This window comes from Nuphar pumila, chromosome 12 (genome assembly GCF_984573655.1).
Source record: "Nuphar pumila chromosome 12, dmNupPumi1.hap1.1, whole genome shotgun sequence".
Taxonomy (NCBI): Eukaryota; Viridiplantae; Streptophyta; class Magnoliopsida; order Nymphaeales; family Nymphaeaceae; genus Nuphar; species Nuphar pumila.
In genome coordinates this window covers 15876934-15897503 of record NC_143260.1, presented here as the reverse complement: position 1 = coordinate 15897503, position 20570 = coordinate 15876934, and the positions used below count along the sequence as shown (strand labels likewise).

The following is a 20570-nucleotide window of genomic DNA, read 5'->3' as shown; positions in this document are numbered from 1 at the left end:
AAGCACCTCCAGTTATGTTCTCCATCTTCAATTGTGGACATCATGTAGCTCTAAAATTTGTGGGATATCCCCAGAAATTCTATTAGAAGCTTGCTGATATTATAGCTGAAAATACTTACAGTTTGTCGGCATTATCATTAGCATTAAAGGCCACTATTACACATTTGTATCTGTTGATTTTTAACCGAGGCAAGTGCAAAGGTTTTAGAGGGGAACCATGTTCACTGCATTTAGATGGAAGCAGTGTGAAAGTATCTCCAACAAGATACTGCGAACAATATTACAATATTCTTGGAAATAAATGCATACACAAACGCCCAACAAGAACACTTGAAACACTTGTGCACGCAATGCACAACACAAACTCACAAATGCACAAATACGAACCCAAAAGTCAAAGTTCCACTAACACAAGCTTGGGCTATAATCCCAAAGCCTTAAAAAATACAATGGAGGAGAGCCCTTTATATAGGGCTTGGAGAGACCCTTGGAGGGGCTCCCACATAGTCGTTAGAGCCCCTCCAACGGTCACAAATGTGACTGTTGGAGGGGCCCAACGACTAGTGGTGCCCCCCCCAAAGTACAAAGGGTAGAAAAAAGAAAAAAGAGAAAAAAGAGAAAAATAAAAAGGAAAAAAATACAATACATATTCAAGAAATGAATATGCGCAAAAATGAGAAAAAGACTAAACTACCCCTACGACTAAATAATAGAAATATATATTTTATATATATAATAAGTAGATATATATATATATTAATATATGTATATGTATTACCTTATATATATAAAATATATATATATATATATATAACATTACATGATTTGATTACATAATTTAACACCCCCTCAAACTTAGGGCAGGATGACCGAAAGTTTGCTAAGAAGGAAGTTGAAGCGCGGAGCACACAAAGCTTTAGTGAAGAAATCCGCCAACTGATATTCTGATGTGACATATGGAAGGTCAATGACTCCTTTGAGATACGCCTCATGAACATAATGACAATCCATTTCTATGTGTTTGGTCCGCTCATGGAAAGTGTGATTCTTAGCAATATAAATCGCACTTTTGTTGTCACAACATAGCTTGTTGGGCCTTCTATTGTGATCCCCATATCTTCCAGCAACTGATGGATCCATACAATTTCCATAGTAGTAGTCGCCATAGCACGATATTCTACTTCAGTTGATGATAGAGACACATTTTGTTGCTTCTTACATTTCCATGAAACTAGCGAATCTCCTAAGAACACACAAAAACTAGTGGTGGAGTGATGGTTATTTGGGTCACCTCCCCAATCAGAGTTAGTATATGTAATTAATTTTAAATCAGAGAAGAGGACAAGAAAACTCCCTTATTTAGAGTGCCCTTTATGTATCTTACGACTCGTAAGATAGCACTCATGTGAACGAAGGTTGGTGCATGCTGAAACTGGCTTGCCGTATGAACTGCATGTGAGATATCTGGTCTTGTAATACTCAGATACATCAACGATCCTACAAGTTGTCTGCAGGGAGTAGGATCAGAGAGAAGAACACCATCATCAATCTTCATTTTAGCTCCTACTATAGTAGAAGTTTCATAAACCTTATCATCAGTAATACCTGACCTGTCAATAATCTCAAACGCAAGCTTAGTTTGAGAAAAAAAAATACCCTCTATGAGAGTAAGCTATTTCAATACCCAAAAAATAAGTTAGAAAACCCAAGTCAGACATTTCAAACTTATCCTTTAAAATTGATTTTATGCTTTTAACCCCTTTAGAATCACTTCCGGTTATAAGCATATCATCCACATATAGAAGTAAAATAACAATACCTGCATTAGATTTCTTAACAAATAAAGTAATATCAGTAAAGCAAGATGAAAAACCATTTTCTATCATTACAGAGTTAAACCTATCATACTAAGCCTTAGGCCCTTGTTTTAAGCCATAAAGGGCTTTCCTAAGGCAAAGTACCTTCCCTTTGGGAGTCTCCATTCCAGGTGGAACATCCATGTAAACCTCTTCATTTAAAGCACCATTTAGAAAAACATTCTTAACATCCATTTGATAGATGTTTCATTTGTTGATAGAAGCAGCAGAGCTGCGACATCAGACAGTTACCATTCGAGCAACGGGCGCAAAAGTTTCTTCATAGTCAATCCCATACTCTTGACTATACCTTTTAGCAACTAATCGAGCTTTGTATCTCTCCAGAGATCCATCGCTCTTAGTCTTAATCTTAAATACCCAACGACAACCTATGGTTTTCTTTCCAATAGGTAGAGTTTGGAATTCTCATGTCTCTGCTTTCCTAAGAGCAGTGAGTTCATTTTGCATAGCTTCTTGTCATTCTATACATTTTTTAGCTTCCTCAAAATTCTTTGGTTCAAAGTAGAGTGAATAGCGCTAAGACAAACCCTATATCTGGGTGAAAAAGAATCAAATGAGACAAACCTAGAGGGTACTCTTCTACTTCTCTCAGTTCTTCGTAGATCATCATTTGTTGAACTAAAACTACTAGGTTCACTGTATTTTTCAATAACACTCCTGAAATTACTTCTATCTCTATGGATATATGTTATAGGTTCTCTTAAGTCTTCTTCATTACTATGTTGAGGTACCAAGGGAAGAGAAGGGGAACCATCTTCATTTTCGTTGATGTCATTAGGAGTAAAACCATCATCACTATCTTCATTGTCATCATCATGAGCTAACATTTCAAATAGGAAAGAATAATTCATGTTATCTTCACAAGATTCTCCTTTTTCAAAACCATTAACATTTTTCAGAAAACTCACATTTCTGGAGACATACAACTTATCATTCTTGATATCATAACAACGAATCCCCTTATGGGTTTCAGAATATCCAAGAAAAGCACAGGGAATCGCTTTAGGTGAGAGCTTATCGTTCTTATCAGTAAGAACAAAGCATTTACAACCAAATATTCTTAATCGACTATAGTCAGGTTCTTTAGTATAGAGTTTTTCAAAAGGCGAGATATTGTTCAAGTTTTTAGAGGGTAGCCGATTTATCAGATAAATAGATGCAAGAGCAGCTTCAACCCAAAAACCTTTTGGGATGTTTTGAGAGACCAACAAAGTTCAGGTTGTCTCTATTATATGTCTATGCTTTCTTTCGGTTAACCCATTTTGTTGAGGGGTTTTTGGACAAGATCTTTGGTGGAGAATACCATATTTTTCAAGGTAGTTTTTGAAATCATTTGAAAGGTATTCTCCACCTGAGTCAGTTCTAAAATTTTTGAGATTCCCATTAAACTGATTCTTAATCATTATATGATATGTTTTAAAAATTGAAAAAACTTCATATTTGTGTTTAAGAAAATAAATCCAACAATATCTCGTATAATCGTCAACAAAAATAACATAATAAGCAAATTTACCTTTTGATAAAACTGGTGCCGGACCCCATACATCAGAATGGACAATTTCAAACGGTCTAGTTGTAACCATAGATCTTTGAAAGAAAGGTAATTTTTTCATTTTCCCAAGTATACAATCATTATAAGTGAAATCACTTTTGCTGACAAAAGGCAAATGGAAAACTTTTACAATATTTGGATGTCCAAGTCTTTTGTGCCATACATTAATATCTTTTTGGTCAACATTACAAAAATGATTCTTTGGAACTTGAAGGGAATCGACATAGTAAAGATCACCTTTCCTAGAGCCTTCCCCAATCAATCTCTCGGACTGACGATCCTGTATCTAATATTTGTTAGATGAGAATTTTATATCACACCCATGATCCGAGAGTTGAGAAACGGAAAGTAAATTTAAGTTTAATTTGAGTATAAATCTAATTTTTGAAATAAAGAACCCTTGTTTTTCAAAGTTACCAATTCCTTTTACTTCAAGAGACGTTCCATCCGCGGTTGAAACAAAGGATGGAAGGAGATTTTTTGTATACTCGGAAAAAGAATTAAAACTTGGAGTCATATGAAAGGAAGCACACGAATCCAAAAGCCAAGAAGTCTTACCGAGGGGAGAGGAGGTTGACATGGCTGCACCGGAAGTAGCCCCTTTTAGAAGGGGTTGAAGAGCATCTACGATTTGTTGAAGAGAGAGGGCTTCATTTGAAGATGATGGCCCTTCTTGAGATGTAGTGGCCATGGCAAGAAGCTTTTTTAACTTTGGACACATGGGTTTGATGTGTTCCGGTTCCTTACAAAAGTAGCAAGTAAGCTTGCTATAGTCCCTCCTTCCTCCTTGTCCACTTAGATTTTGGTTTTTGAAACGAGGAAGCTTGTAGGTCTTTAAGTTATTTCCCGGTCTTGAAATGGTATTTACACCTTCATTATCTTCATTATTTGAAGGTGTGGCTAATACACTTGGGGTATTCTTGCTTATACACATCCGAGTTTCTTCCCCACTTAACTTAGTTAATACATCTTCAAGAGGAGGAGAAGAAAAAGCAGATAAAAGAGAAGATCAAATTTGTTCGAATTCGGGCTTAAGCCCATTCAAAAAATTAAAAAATCTATCTTCTTCCAATTGTTTGTGACGAAGCTCTATGGCTTCACCACTCCATTTGGGTTCGAGCATAGTAAGCTCATCTCAAATACAAGAGAGCTTGGCAAAATACTCTTTAATAGACATTTCTCTTTGTTGAAGCGTTAGCGTCCTCTTTTGGAGATAGTATTTATGGGATAAATCCTTAGAGATATACATCTTCTCAAGATATCCCCATGCTTGCCTTATTGAACTTTATGATATTTGCATTGATTCTCGTTTCTACAGATGAAAAAATCCAAGAGAGGATTTTAAAATTCCTCATTTTTCATTCTTCATGCTTTTTCGTATATTCTTCAAGGGCCTTGGTTCTTTCATCTCCTTCAAGAATTTTTATCTCTCCTCCTTCTATTGAAGTTATCTTGGGTTCCGGTTCGGGAATCGAGCCTTGGACATAGCTCCAAAGCCCTTTTCCTTTGATGTGAGCTTCCATGTTACCGACTCAAACATAATAGTTGGACTCATTGAGTTTAAACCCAAGAGAGAAATGGGAGTCTTTTTCACCCATTAGAGAGGAGAGATTATGGAAAACAATACGTACCTTAAAGGCTTTTCAACTCTTTCTTGACAAAAGAGGCTTCTAAAATATTGCCCGAAAAAGATGATCCACTCCAAACTCCAATAGATTGAAGGTACGTTTTTCGAGGCACTTCAAAAGAGAATAAATGCATGATCCTCCTTCTTCAAACAAGGCTCTGGTACCATATGAAAGTATCTCCAACAAGATACTACGAACAATATTACAATATTCTTGGAAATAAATGCGTATACAAACGCCCAACAAGAACACTGAAACACTTGTGCACGCAATGCACAACACAAACTCACAAATGCACAAATACGAACCCAAAAGTCATTAGTTCCACTAACACAAGCTTGGGCTATAATCCCAAAGCCTTAAAAAATACAATGGAGGAGAACCCTTTATATAGGGCTTGGAGAGACCCTTGGAGGGGCTCCCACATAGTCGTTAGAGCCCCTCCAACGGTCACAAATGTGACCGTTGGAGGGGCCCAACGACTAGTGGTGCCCCCCCCCAAGGTACAAAGTACAAAGGGTACAAAAAAGAAAAAAGAGAAAAAGAAAAAGAAAAAGAAAAAGAAAAAGAAAAAGAAAAAGAAAAAGAAAAAAATACAATACATATTCAAGAAATGAATACGCGCAAAAATGAGAAAAAGACTAAACTACCCCTATGGCTAAATAATAGAAATATATATTTTATATATATAATAAGTAGATACATATACATATATATATTAATATATGTATATGTATTACCTTATATATATAAAATATATATATAACATTACATGATTTGATTACATAATTTAACAAGCAGATCAGGTCATGCGGGACATGAGTGTTTTTGCTCATGCCGACATCGTGGCCATCCAATTTGCATTTTAAAAAGCTAAAAAGTCAACAAAACCACGTGGCATTCATCCAAAATGCAAACAGACGGCCACAATGTCGGCATGAGCAAAAACACTCATGTTCAGCATGACTTGATCTGCTTCCCATTTAGATTGGCTTAGCTGTAATTGTTAAATTATATACCTAATCATTCAATGTAATATATATATTTTATATATATAAAGTAATACATATACATATATTAATATATATGTATATGTATCTACTTATTATATATATAAAATATATATTTCTGTTTTTGTTTAGCCGTAGGGGTAGAATAGTCTTTTCCTTCATTTTACGCACATTCAATTTATGAATGTGATTGTAATTTATTTTCGTTTTTCTTTTTCTTTTATTTTTTGTTTTTTGTTTTACTTTATGAAAAGTACCTTGGGGGGCCACTAACATAGACGTTGGGCCCTCTCCAACGGTCACATTTGTGACCGTTGGAGGGGCTCCAACGTCTATGAGTGGAGCCCCTCCAAGGCCCCTCATGTGTTCTTATAAATAGGGGGTTCACCCCTTTGTATTTTTCATGGCTTTGAGTCAAAGCCCAAGTTCTCAATAAATCGATTCCATTGTTTTTATGCCTTTGCGCATTTGTGAGTTATTTGTGAGTTGTGCCTTTGTGCACAAGTGTTCTTATTGTGCATTCGTGGTGGGTTTATTATCAAGAATATTAAGGTCTTGATCCTAGTATCTTGGTGGAGATACTTTTACATGGTATCAGAGCCTCGTTGAAGGAGGATAGAGCATCTCGCCACTTGTGAAGTACCTCGGTAATCGTGCCCTCAAGCTTGTGAAGTTTTGAAGTATATCATCTTCTTCGGGCGATATTTTAGAAGCAACTTTTGTCAAGAAAAGTTGGAAAAACTCTTAAGGTACACATTATTTTCTATCATCTTACCTCTCTAATGGGTGAAAAAGATTCCCACTTCTCTCTTGGGTTTAAACTTAGTGGTTCGAACTATCATGTTTGGGCCGGCAATATGGAAGCACATATCAAAGGGAAAGGCCTTTGGGGATACGTTCAAGGTTCCATATCGGAACCCGAACCCAAACTTTCTATCATAGAGAAAGGGGATATTAAGATCCTTGAGGGTGAAAATAGACAAAAGGCCCTTGAAGAATATTCAAAAAAGCATGATGAGTGGGAAATGAAGAACTTCAAAATCTTATCTTGGATTTTTTCATCCGTGGAAACCAAGATCAATGCTAACATCATTAAGTTTAAAAGGGCTTCCGATGCGTGGTTATACCTTGAAAAAATGTATACTTCAAGGGACCTATCACACAAATATTATCTCCAAAAGAAAGCTTTGACTCTTCAACAAAATGATTTGTCTATTCGGGAATATTTTTTCGAATTATCATCTATTTGGGACGAGCTTGCTATGCTCGAACCAAAATGGAGCGGAGAAGCTATTAAATTAAGACACAAGCAACTAGAGGAAGATCGATTTTTTAATTTCTTAAATGGTCTTAGACCCGAATTTGAGCAAATTCGGTCCTCTCTCTTATCCGCTTTCACATCCCCTTCTATTGAAGATGTCATCACCAAGTTAAGTGGTGAGGAAACACGTATGGGGATTAGTAAAAATAATCTGAGTATTCTTGCTACCCCTTCTTAAAGTGATTATGAAGGGGTTAATGCCGTGTCAAGATCCGGAAATAACTTGAAAACCTATAAACCTCCACATTTCAAGAATCAAGGGCAAGGAGGAAATGATCGATATGGGAAGAGAGACTATAGCAAATTAACTTGTCATTTTTGTAAAGAACCGGGGCATATCAAACCCCTTTGTCCTAAATGGAAGAAATTTCTTGTCGCGGCTTTAGCATCCCAATCAGAAGAACGACCTTCGTCATCAAATGAGTCTCTTTCGCTTCAACAAATTGTGGATGCTCTTCAACCTATTCTCAAAGGAGGCATTTCTGGAGCCGCTATGTCATCCTCATCCTCTCTCGGTAAGTCATTGGCTTCTTGATTCCGGTGCCTCATTTCATATGACTCCAAGTCCTTGTTTTCTCACTGATTATTCTAAAAATTTTCTTCCATCTTTTGTCTCAACGGCGGATGAAACACCTCTTGAAATTAAAGGAATGGACAACTTTGAAAAACAATACTTCTTTATCCCAAAAATTCGTCTCATACCCAAATTAAACTTAAATTTACTTTCCGTCTCTCAACTCGCGGACCATGGTTGCGATATAAGGTTTTCTTCTAACAAATGTTGGATACAGGATCGCCAGTTCGGGAGGTTGATTGGGGAAGGCTCTAGGAGAGGCGACCTCTACTATATCGATTTTCTTAAAATTCCCAAGGATCAATTTTGTAATGTTGTTCAAAACAAAGATATTCATGTATGGCATAAGAGATTGGGTCATCCCAACATTGTTAAAATCTCTTATTTTCCCTTTATTAAGCATCTTTGTAATGAAAATTTTGTTTGTAATGAATGTATTCTTGGAAAAATGAAAAGTCTCCCTTTTCCTCAAAGATCTATGTTTACAACAAGACCTTTTGAAATTGTTCACTCCGATGTATGGGGTCCGGCTCCGGTGATCTCTAAGGGAGGTTTCTCATACTATGTTATCTATGTGGACGATTTCACTAGGTTTAGTTGGATATATTTTCTTAAACATAAACATGAAGTTTTCTCAACTTTTAAAGCATTTCATATGATGGTTTTAAATCAATTCAATGGAAAGTTAAAAATTCTTAGAATCGATTCGGGTGGCGAATATCTTTCCAATGAATTCAAAAATTATCTTGAAAACTATGGAATTCTCCATCAAAAGTCTTGTCCTAAAACTCCCCAACAAAATGGGTTGGCGGAACGAAAACATAGACATATTATTGAAACAACACGAACTTTGCTCATTTCGCAAAATATTCCAAAGAAACTTTGGGCAAAGGCCGCCCTTACTTCTGTCTATCTCATAAACAGACTCCCATCTAAAAACTTGAACAAAATTTTCCCATTTGAAAAATTATACGAAAAAGAACCTGATTATAGCAGGTTAAGGGTTTTTGGATGTAAATGTTTTGTCCTTACTGATAAAAATGACAAACTCTCTCCTAAGGCCATTCCTTGTGCCTTTCTTGGTTATTCTGAAACTCATAAAGGTTTTCGCTGTTATGATGTTAAAAGTGATAAACTTTATGTTTCCAGAAATGTAAGTTTTTTGGAAAATGTTAGTGGTTTCGAAAAACTTGAAACCAATGACGAGAATATAGACTATTCCTTTCTGTTTGATTTATTAACTGAAGATGATGATACTAGTGATGATGAAACAAATCAAAATGACTTGAATAATAATGAAACTCATTCTGATCAACATATCAATGAAGAACATAGAGATCCTATAACCTACTCTCATAGAGATAAGAATACTTTTAGAAGTGCTCTCGAAAGATATGATAGTGAGTCTACCCCTTCAAGTGAAGGAAACCTTCGTAGGACCGAAAGACCAAGAAGACCTCCTTCTAGGTTCATCTCATATGAGTCCTTTTCACCAAAATATAGAGCTTGTCTAAGCGCCATTCACTCATACATAGAACCTAGGGATTTCGAGGAAGCACGAAAATGCCCGGAATGGATAGTCGCTATGAATAATGAACTTGAAGCTCTAAAGAAAGCAAAAAACTGGGAGTTTCAAGACCTTCCTAAAGACAAGAAAGCAATTGGGTGTAGATGGGTCTTTAAAGTCAAAACTAAGAGTGATGGGTCTCTTGAGAGATATAAGGCCCGCTTAGTTGCAAAAGGATATGGTAAAAAATATGGGATTGATTATGAGGAGACTTTTGCCCCCGTTGCTCGGATGGTCACCGTCCGATGCCTTATAACCGTTGCTTCAATCAATAAATGGAACATCTATCAGATGGATGTTAAGAATGCTTTTTTAAACGGAGATCTAAACGAAGAAGTATATATGGATGCTCCTCCTGGAATGGAGTATCCTAAAGGAAAAGTGCTTCGTCTTCGGAAAGCACTCTATGGTTTGAAACAAGCTCCCAAGGCTTGGTATGATAGGTTTAACTCCGTTATGTTAGAAAATAATTTCTCATCCTGCTTTACTGATACTGCTTTGTTTGTTAGAAAATCTAATGCAGGGATTGTTATTCTACTTCTTTATGTGGACGATATGCTTATAACTGGGAGCGATTCTAAAGGGATTAAAAGCATAAAATCCATTTTAAAGGATAAGTTTGAAATGGCTGACTTAGGCTTCTTAACTTACTTTTTGGGTATTGAGGTAGCTTATTCTCATAGAGGATATTTTTTGTCTCAAACTAAGCTTGCATCTGAGATTATTGACAGGTCAGGTATTACAGATGATAAAATTTGTGAAACTCCTGCTATAGTAGGAGCTAAAATGAAGATTGATGATGGTGTTCCTCTCTCTGATCCTACTCCCTACAGGCAACTTGTAGGATCGTTGATGTATTTAAGTATCACCAGACCAGATATCTCTCATGCGGTGCATACATCAAGTCAGTTTCAGCATGCACCAACTTCTGTTCACATGGGTGCTATCTTACGTGTCGTACGATATCTAAAGTACACTATTAATAAGGGAGTTTTTCTGTCTTCTTCTTCTGAGTTAAGATTAATTGCTTATATTGACTCTGATTGGGGAGGTGACCCAAATAACCGTCACTCCACCACTGGTTTTTGTGTATTCTTAGGTGACTCATTAATCTCATGGAGATGTAAGAAGCAGCAAAAGGTGTCTCTATCATCAACTGAAGCGGAATATCGTGCCATGGCAACTACTACCATGGAAATTGTTTGGATTCATCAGTTGTTGGAAGACATGGGAATCACTATTGAAGGGCCTATTAAGCTTTGCTGTGACAACAAAAGTGCGATTTATATTGCTAAGAATCACACTTTTCATGAGCGGACCAAGCACATAGAGATGGATTGTCACTACGTTCGGGAAGCGTACCTTAAAGGAATCATTGACCTTCCATATATCACGTCCGAATATCAATTGGCGGACTTCTTCACTAAAGCCTTGTGTGCTCCGCGTTTCAACTTTCTTCTTAGCAAACTCTCGGTCATCCTGCCCTAGGTTTGAGGGGGGGTGTTAAATTATATACCTAATCATTCAATGTAATATATATATATATTTTATATATATAAAGTAATACATATACATATATTAATATATATGTATATGTATCTACTTATTATATATATAAAATATATATTTCTGTTTTTGTTTAGCCGTAGGGGTAGAATAGTCTTTTCCTTCATTTTACACACATTCAATTTATGAATGTGATTGTAATTTATTTTCGTTTTTCTTTTTCTTTTATTTTTTGTTTTTTGTTTTACTTTATGAAAAGTACCTTGGGGGGCCCACTAACATAGACGTTGGGCCCTCTCCAACGGTCACATTTGTGACCGTTGGAGGGGCTCCAACGTCTATGAGTGGAGCCCCTCCAAGGCCCCTCATGTGTTCTTATAAATAGGGGGTTCACCCCTTTGTATTTTTCATGGCTTTGAGTCAAAGCCCAAGTTCTCAATAAATCGATTCCATTGTTTTTATGCCTTTGTACATTTGTGAGTTATTTCATATTTGTGAGTTGTGCCTTTGTGCACAAGTGTTCTTATTGTGCATTCGTGGTGGGTTTATTATCAAGAATATTAAGGTCTTGATCCTAGTATCTTGGTGGAGATACTTTTACAGTAATATGTATTAGTATCTCGATACTTGGAAGGGAAACTCCTTTCAATCTATGTCACATGGATACGGCTGAACATATGGGGATATGGCCATTTTTATGAAGTTTTCAATGTAACTAGTATATTAAGGGATATGACACGGCAGTCAAAATGGAGTACCCATGTGACAGCTTTCAAGAGTGCACAATCCAGAATCAAGTTAATCAGCTTGATAAATACCTCACCAATCAAATTAAAATGTAAAGGGAAGGGTGGTTTTTTTCAGTCATCCCCTTGGACATTGGAAGATACTCGTCTGATTTACTATTAATGGAGATCAATAATCACACTGAGGAAAGAATGCATTTTATCCATTGGACCATTTGTCTCCAGACCCATCTTATCCATAGATTAAAGCAGGACATCCCAGTTCACTGAATGAAAGATCTCCTTAAACCTTAGGAGCATTGCCCTTTTTTCATGGGTGGATGGCTTTCATGACAATTATTCCACATTCTCATATTCTCCTCCATAAAGTGATTTCTTTCTGATTTTGTGGAAAGAGTCTATCATAAAGAACTTCTAATGGTTAGCCAAGATCCTGGAAGTCATCCTAAAGATGCTATTCAAAGGTGAAATTGGTCAAAATCTCAGTATGTCTGTGCCATCTTGTTTAGGGATTAGAAATAGGTTCAATCTATAGCACCATTTCATTTTGATGAAATTCATTCATTATCTAAATGATATTCTTATTTTCCTACTGTGCTAATTTGTAGAATTTCATAGACTGAAGCTGTCTGGACTATGAGCTTTATGTTAGGCCGCATTTCACATCTTATTCCTTATATTTTCAATTGAGAAAGGCATCTGAATGGTAGCCACTGCTGATTAAAAAGCTCGCATGATCCAATTCTGCACTAAATCTTTTTTTTTGTAGCAATGAGTGGCTACAGTTATGATCTCATGCCCTTCTACTAGCCTCCCATCTATGAACAAGTATGAGATTCTGTTAACATGTTGGTGGACAGAAGCTACATGATAGAAGAATGAGTGCATTTGTTACCCTTTTTCAACCAATTAATCTTAGAGTGCTGCTTCCATTTCAGCTCCAACCATGTGTATTTTGTATTGTTTGTATTTGGCACCACCTATGGGTGGCAACAATGTAATTTTGGTTTTTGGGATGCCATTACTCGGTGCATTACATGTTATTATATATAGTCATCTTTTTAACTTACCCAGTTAGGGCCTCACCATTGAAGGAATCTCTGGGGCTTAGGTTGCATCTTCTTTTGCTTTCTCTCTGCTTTGTTGGTCCTCTTGGCGTTCAGACCAAATTTTCATACCCATACTTCAAATACCATTTTTTGATTAGTTGCATTTCTCTTAGTTTCCAGAATTGCATGAAAGTCTTCTTTGATGCATCATGGGATGGAGGCCCATCTATTGCTTATAAATTCAATTTCTCTACAGAATAATTTCTTCTTACAGCTCGTTCTTGGACCATATACAGCTGAATAAGCCATGGAGAGCTATCAAACTCTTCTTTTAAAAACACAGAAATCAAGAAATCCCCAAGATAAACACAATCACCCTTCTATTTCCCTTTCCAGATTAGAGAATCCAAGATAACAGAACATTTGCACATGGGTTCTGAATAAAGAGGTTGAATTATACTGTTATATTGTAAGAACACATGAGGTGACACGTAATGATTGGATAGACAACAAGAATTTTCATGTGGGTCTATGTTTCTGAAGAGTATTGGTCTTTTAGATATTAAAGAAATGCTGAAACTTATGTAATATGTAAGATAAAGTTTTTGAGGAGGCCAGGAATGACATTGTGCAATAGTACTAGGCAATTCAACGTTTTGAATCTTTTGATGTTATATTAAAAAGATGTACTTACGATGCACCTTTTTCACTTGACCATAGGTCTTTTTGTTTTCTTTTTTGGAGATCGGGAAGAAACATGATGGTTGTATCATTTGTTCACTCTTAGTACAAGTCATTTTAAATTTGTGGTTGATCATCCGATCCATTTAGATAATAGTTTCATGTGAAAAAAAATACATACACCTACAAGAATAATCAGTGCTTGAAAATTGTTAAGTTTTTTTTAATAGGATCACATGTTATATGTGGCAAAGATGTCATGTAGAATCCTTTGATAATTCAAACTAGTTAATGGGTTATTGTTGTTATTGTGTCTTAATAGCTATTGTTGGTGATATCACACCATCAGATGGTGTTCCCAAGGCAGAGAAGAGCAGGCGTGAACTTGAAGCATTAACTTACATGTGTGAAGTTCTGGGGGAGCAATCTAGGGGTATATTATGTTCTCTGACTTTGTTATATACGAGACTATGCTTTCCATCAGTTAGTTTCTTACCATTTCTTGAACTGTTGTATGCTTGCTCCTGTTTTCTGCAGCTGATGAGGTAAAAGAACTTTGGACGGAATATGAGAGCAATTCTTCTATAGAAGCTAAACTTGTAAAAGATTTTGACAAAGTGAGTCCTGTTGAAACCTGAAGTCTGCTGTATTTATTTAGAGTTTTTTCAACTCCTGGTTAAAGTGCTTCATTTTTTGTAGATACAAAATAGAATGTTATCAATGTGCGCTAATGTGTATTTGCAGCTTATTTTTTGTCATAACTCACATTATATGCATGTGATCAATCAGTTTTAAGCACCCTCATTAAGTTCTGACTTAACTATACTCACATTATATGAATGTGATAAATCATTTTAGCACACCAATTAAGTTGTCACTTAATTATACTTAGATTTGAGAAGTGTCACCTATTTTCACAGCATTTTTGCTTTCTAGTCATCTTGACTTTGTGAGATGAGCTTATTCACAAGGAAACTTTTGAAAAAAATGTACACTATTTAGTACCATGATGGGTGCTATAGTTCTAGTTTCTAGTCATCATGACTTTGTGAGATGAGCTATTCACAAGGAAACTTTTGAAAAAATTAAATTATTTAGTACCATGATGGATGCTATACTTTTAGTTTCTTTGTGAAATACCGTCTAGATACCCACATTATTCATGTTATAACTGCTATATTTTATTTACTGCAAAAGGAGGTGGTTGAGAAATATGTTTCTCCAAGTTTTCGTGAGGGTATTTTGTTACTTATTTGTTGCAACTATGCCAACATACAAGTTTGTGCATATTACTTCATAGAGTTATAAATTAGCTAAACTGGTTCTATGTTATAAATATCATTTCATAATAAATTGTGAACTTTGACACCGATTTTGTAAACATAATGCACAATCTCACATATTGCTGGTAAAGCAGGCAAGCAAGTTAAGTGCACTGCATCAAAAAGTTCTCTATTAGATAATCACATGCATACACATGTTCTCATGCCAAAGATGGCAATTATGTCTTCTCCATTTTTTTCCCAATCTTTAAATGTTTGTGTCATAGTCTATGAAATGAAAATGGCTCTTTAGTTTCCTTTTAATTTCTCCTTGATGCATTTCCAAACAGGGATTAGTTGCTAACCCATACACCTTAGACCTTGTTAACATTATCGTTGGCTGACACATGCTCTTCGCCTGCAAGCAATGCATCTTATATTATGTGTCACCTTAAATGGTTTCTAAAATATGCACTGTATGATGCTTGTGTGTTTTGAGCAGTCTTCCAGAATTGCAGAACAAATTTTATGATATGCACTACATTACTAATAACAGAAGTTCGACCACAGGAGGCAATCAAATGTTTCTTTTAGCTAGTTTGTAGATGCTGAGGTACTGTTTGGATGACACAAAACTTGGTTTGGTGGCTGTTTGGATGCTGCCAATCTAGGTTTTGGTAATCCTGGTTTGTGGGAAAAACTGGTTCTTTAACCCAGTTTTGCGAAACAGCCCCACCCCTCCCCCCTCCTGTTTTTCCAACTTGGTTTATTGGGGGTGGGCCTGTTCTCCACCACTTTCTTCCCTTTTTCTCTTAACCCCTCCCCCACTCTCGTTGTGTTCAGCCATTTTCCTGCTGGTGATTGGCTGAAAAATGGCCAGAAACTGGTTTTTTCCCTCATTTTCATGGCTGGCTGGCCAGCCATGTTTATATTTTTTTCACATTTTTTTAATGTTTTGGCATGGCCGGTTGTTTTCCGGCCAGCCACCAGCCAAGGAATGGCGAGCCACAGTTCTTTTTTTAGCTATCTTTTTTAGTTTTTGGGCTAGCTGTCCATGTTCTGGCTGGGCCATCAGTCAGAAATTGACCCGTTTGGTGTCACCTTTATTGAACGGGCCAGTTTCATTTTTTCCTTTATTATTATTTTTTATTTATTTTTAGATTTTTGGTGACCGAAAACCTGAAAACCAGGTTTTTGTCACCCAAACAGTCTTTAGAAAGCTGTTTTTTGGCAAAACCAGGTATGCCAAAAACCAGGTTATGCCCGTCACCCAAACTGGGCCTAAAAATTTATTGCTTGGTTATTTTCTGCCAGTTATGTTCTATCCACAAATATTTCTGATTGCATTAAAACATGAATCTCAAGGTAATAGTCTCATGTCCATTCTTTGCTGCACGAGCTTTGATATGACTCTTAGCATCAGATGGGTGCACAGTATCAAATGCATGACTTCTCTAGTAGAAAGCACTGGTCGCAGACTCACCGGCATTATTTGGTAAATCAGATCTTTAAGCGTGTTTGCCATGCTTTTTTTGGCAACAAACATTCTATGGTGTCTGATTCTTTTGGTGTATATATATATATATATATATATATATATATATTTTTTTTTTTTTTGCTGTGAAACTTTGGTGAATCGTGGCCATTGACTTATAGATTCCTTGAAAAATTTACATACGGATCAAAACCTAATTCATGTTTTCCTCTAAAAAGCATCTGTAGTTATCCTCAAAACATTCAATGGAAATATTAGAGAATCAATGGGGCTACTACAGAGTACAGTTCCCTTTAGAATACCAAAGTAAAACTATGTGTGAGTGTGTGTGCACATGCGTATGTGACTTTTTTGTTTTGTAAATGTTGAACCTGACAAGGCAGTCATTCTATTTACTTGCAGGTGGAAATGATTCTGCAAGCATTGGAATATGAGGCTGGTATTTCTCTGAATTCTTATGACAATTCTTAGTTCTTAAGAACTGACTTGTTAGTTGACTTCAGTTAGTTACCTGTTTATTTGAGTTTTCGGTGTAATGCTGAAACAAAGTAATGCTATACTAATTTCTCTATAATTGTAACTATCTGAGGACATTATGTCTCTAGCTTTGACAGTCAAAGTAATGCATAGTTTTTTTGAAAAAATAAAGTTTATTGCTGTGAAAAATTGAAACATATGGAAATATAAAACATTGGGTAATAGATGGTTAAAACTTTCTAAGCCTGAACTCTTCTGGAAGAATGTTCGCTGATTCGGTGCATCTATTCTGTATTATGTATGCCCTGTTCTGCTCTTATCCATTATGCCCTGTTCTCTTATCCATTCTAGGTACCTGTTTTTTCTTTTCTTGGAAACATACAAAAAACAATTATTTTCTTTCCATCCATACTAGTGTACATCTATTGTCCATTATTGTAGGGTTTTTTTCATTGTCGTTTCTTTCTTGTAATATTGTGGTATACTTGTTTCGTCTGTTTTTCCATTTTTCTAAAGTACTAATGCATTACTTTGCTGCTCATATATGGGTTTCAAATTCTTGCATGAACAAGTTTTGTTAGTCAATTTTTCTATATCTCAAGGTAATATTTGATAAAACAATTTTTGCATCTTTATGTTGTGAGTTTAACCTTCTGGCCAATTCCATATTGTGAGTACTGCTGTAGTTATTGATTGAATGCTGCTGTTTCAGGGAAAGTTTTATTTCTCAAACTTTATGCAGTAGAAAGCAAACAAAGAAGTCGATGGAAAGGGTTACTACTTATTTCATGTACTTCATAGTTTTGGTGTTCACTGTTCACAGTTGTAAAATGTCACATTTTAATGTGGTAAAAGACATCAAACCGAATGAAAAGGAGAATCAGCTATAAACAACTGCAAATGTATGGGTGAATGAGTATTTTGTTGAATTGGAACCAAAAGTAAATAAGATGCACGTGTTAGGTGTTGGGAATTTGGATCTCAAGGAACCTGCACGTTTATTACTTGGACCATATTTGCGATTTATTGGCATACTGGAACAGGTTTGCAGGGCGCAAATTCAGCAATTGTGACTTCTATGAAATTTTTTATAATTTGGATTTCCTATCTTGGCGTTAACCATTAATCTATTAGGAAGAGGGCCACATTTTTGTTCATTCACATTAAACAAATTGAAGAAAAAAACTGCAAAATGTATAGGAAGATTATACAATCCTTTTCACAATATACAATTCATTTTTTTCAGAAAGTATCATTATATTTTCCCCTCTTTTTGTTTTAAAAACCTCTAGAAGTATGATATATTCAAAATGCCACGTTACTTGGTGTTGGGTTTTTGTATGCATTTATTTCATCCTTGTGGTGTTAGCTCGGGTTATTTTCTAATACTTGAGCAATTGCATATAAACTATTTCTTGACCTTTCTTTGACTATGCTAATGACAATAGTTTATCCTCTTCTCCTAAATCTGTTAGTTTCATACTGACAACATGCACAACTAAAGGCTGATATTAATGAAAGAACATCGATCATATTAGGGTCATGCTGTGTGCCAGTTCACTTGCTATCAGTCTGATGGACTGGGCAAGAGCAAGAAGATGCTGCATTAGTGGAGAAAAAGATACTTGCATCTTGAGTACGGCTGGGAAACCAGATGAGTAGCTCGCCGTCCGGCTCAGCTCAGAAATTGAGCTCGGCTAGCCGAGCTATGCGCCTCCTTATTTACGAGCACGAACATGGCAAACTCGGCTTGGTTTGGCTCGTTTTACATATATATTTATACATGTATTATATGTTATATATAATACACATATTATATGTGTTCTGTACATTTATTATATATATTATATGTATTTCATATATATTATATATATTTTGTATATTATCAAGCTTTAAAAACACTTTAAATAATTTTCAAAGAAAACGAGTCATTTCGTGATCGCCTCATAACAAGCTCGAACTCGGCTCGGGAGCCGAACTCAAGCTGGGGTGTACCCTTAATGAGCTGGTTTCCTCACAAGCTGAGCTCGAGTTGGGATGTACCCTTAATGAGCCGAGCCTGAACAGCCCAAAGCTTGGCTCGCTCGGCTCTTTTGCCAGCCCTAGTCTTGAGGGTTAGGATGAATATCTAAAACTGCATGTAGTAGCTGCGTGTCGAAACTACTCAAACAAGCTCATAGGGCTTATTTTTAGGTTCATTATAGCACAACCAACTTGATGCACTTGATCTTGAGGTCCAGTCATACATGCTGTAAGAAAAGACCGAAAGAACAATCTCTTGATAGAAGTCAAGTGTCACAATTTCTTTTCTCTAAAAATGGCTTCACTATTAACTACATAATTTTATTCTTGTGAAAATAGTGTTATGGTTGATGTTGAATGCATGCCGACTGTTATTACTTTCAATGTGATTTCATCCACTCATGCTTTGTTTTGCTTCGTTATATTTTGATGCAGAGCATGGCAAGGTCTTGGATGAGTTTTTCCTTTCCACTGCAGGTAATTTTGTTCTTTTTGCTGATTGGAATGGTTTGTTACTTCCTATTTCTCTGTGTTAATTTGGATATAGTTATACACTTTCTTGATTGCTAATAATATTTTTCATTTCAGGGAAATTCCAAACTGATATCGGAAAGAGGTGGGCTACAGAGGTGACGTCAAGGAGAAATGAAAGACTTGGCAACAGATGAAAATTTTCAGAAGCCATTCATCAATTTGATCAGTTTTGGAAACAACTCATTCTGTGCCTTTGCGGTACGTACCATATCCATGGATTCTGTAATGATAATAATTGTTTGGGGACAGCCGACTTTTGATGATTGAAATAACGATCGAAAATAAAGGTCTGATCACACATCCCTTGTCAAAAGTGCCTGAATTGGATGACACGAAATGATAAGAGACTGGCGTGGTTCTTTTTTGGGCCACTGCTCTTCAATAGGATTCCCAAGTAATTCTACGACGACTGTTCTAGAGATGAAATTTGTTATGTCAATAGGAAACCTTGTTCTGAAGGTCAATTTGACATTGAGAGAGAGAGATGATAAACTGTAATGAAATATCACTACTACGACTGATTCTTTCATGATATTTCTTACTATATATTTGAATGGCTGGGCCAAGGTAACTGGTGTCTAAACAATGTATCCATGAAATGCGTGTATTTTATGGATTTTAAGAAACGCGATGGTCTTTTTAATTGTGAGGTAATCAATATTTCTTGTATTTTTATTCGGGTGGCCAGCCGTTGTTCGATGGGGGTTTGATGATAGCCCTATTCGAGGTTATGCCAGACTATATATATATATATATATATATATATATATATATATATATATATATATATATATATATATATATATAATCTTGAGTATTTTCAAATGGCTGAAACAACCAAACAAAATGGAAGCACGGCCGCATATCGCACATCTGGTTTTTGACCTTTTAAGCAGTGATCATTGATGCATTGCCAAAAGGTCCAAAATGTGCGATTTGTTTTTTTGCATTGCTGATTCTGCGATGCAAAAACATCCACCCGAGAGTTTGAAGATTATATATATATATATATGGGTTAATATTGGCTACTAATGAAGGTACATAACTAATGAGTAGAAATTGCTTTTCTTTTCAAACATTTTTAATTTTTGTTGATCAAATGTTACGGATGTAATCTACATGGTTATTTTATTTGGAAACTTGTTTTGAATCATGTGATTATGGCAATTTATTAAGTTTTTTAAAGGGGTTTAAAAATCAATGGTGTGCCAAAATTTTATAACTAAAAAAATCACATTTTACTTCAAAAAAGCATTATCCGAGGCTTGA

The 20570-nt window shown here is 35.9% G+C and overlaps 1 protein-coding gene across 1 annotated transcript in view; it reads left to right on the top strand.

The window, feature by feature from the left end:
- The window catches only part of LOC149820117 (uncharacterized), a 46921-nt gene extending 27034 nt beyond the window's left edge, over positions 1 to 19887 (top strand). Inside the window, exons 4-8 of the mRNA XM_089983339.1 lie at positions 13834 to 13944; positions 14049 to 14128; positions 16671 to 16707; positions 19203 to 19244; positions 19356 to 19887. Coding sequence (XP_089839465.1) covers positions 13834 to 13944; positions 14049 to 14128; positions 16671 to 16707; positions 19203 to 19244; positions 19356 to 19435 — 350 coding nt within the window. The 3' untranslated portion in view covers positions 19436 to 19887. The remainder of the gene's footprint in view (positions 1 to 13833; positions 13945 to 14048; positions 14129 to 16670; positions 16708 to 19202; positions 19245 to 19355) is intronic.
- The last annotated feature ends 683 nt before the right edge of the window (positions 19888 to 20570 follow it).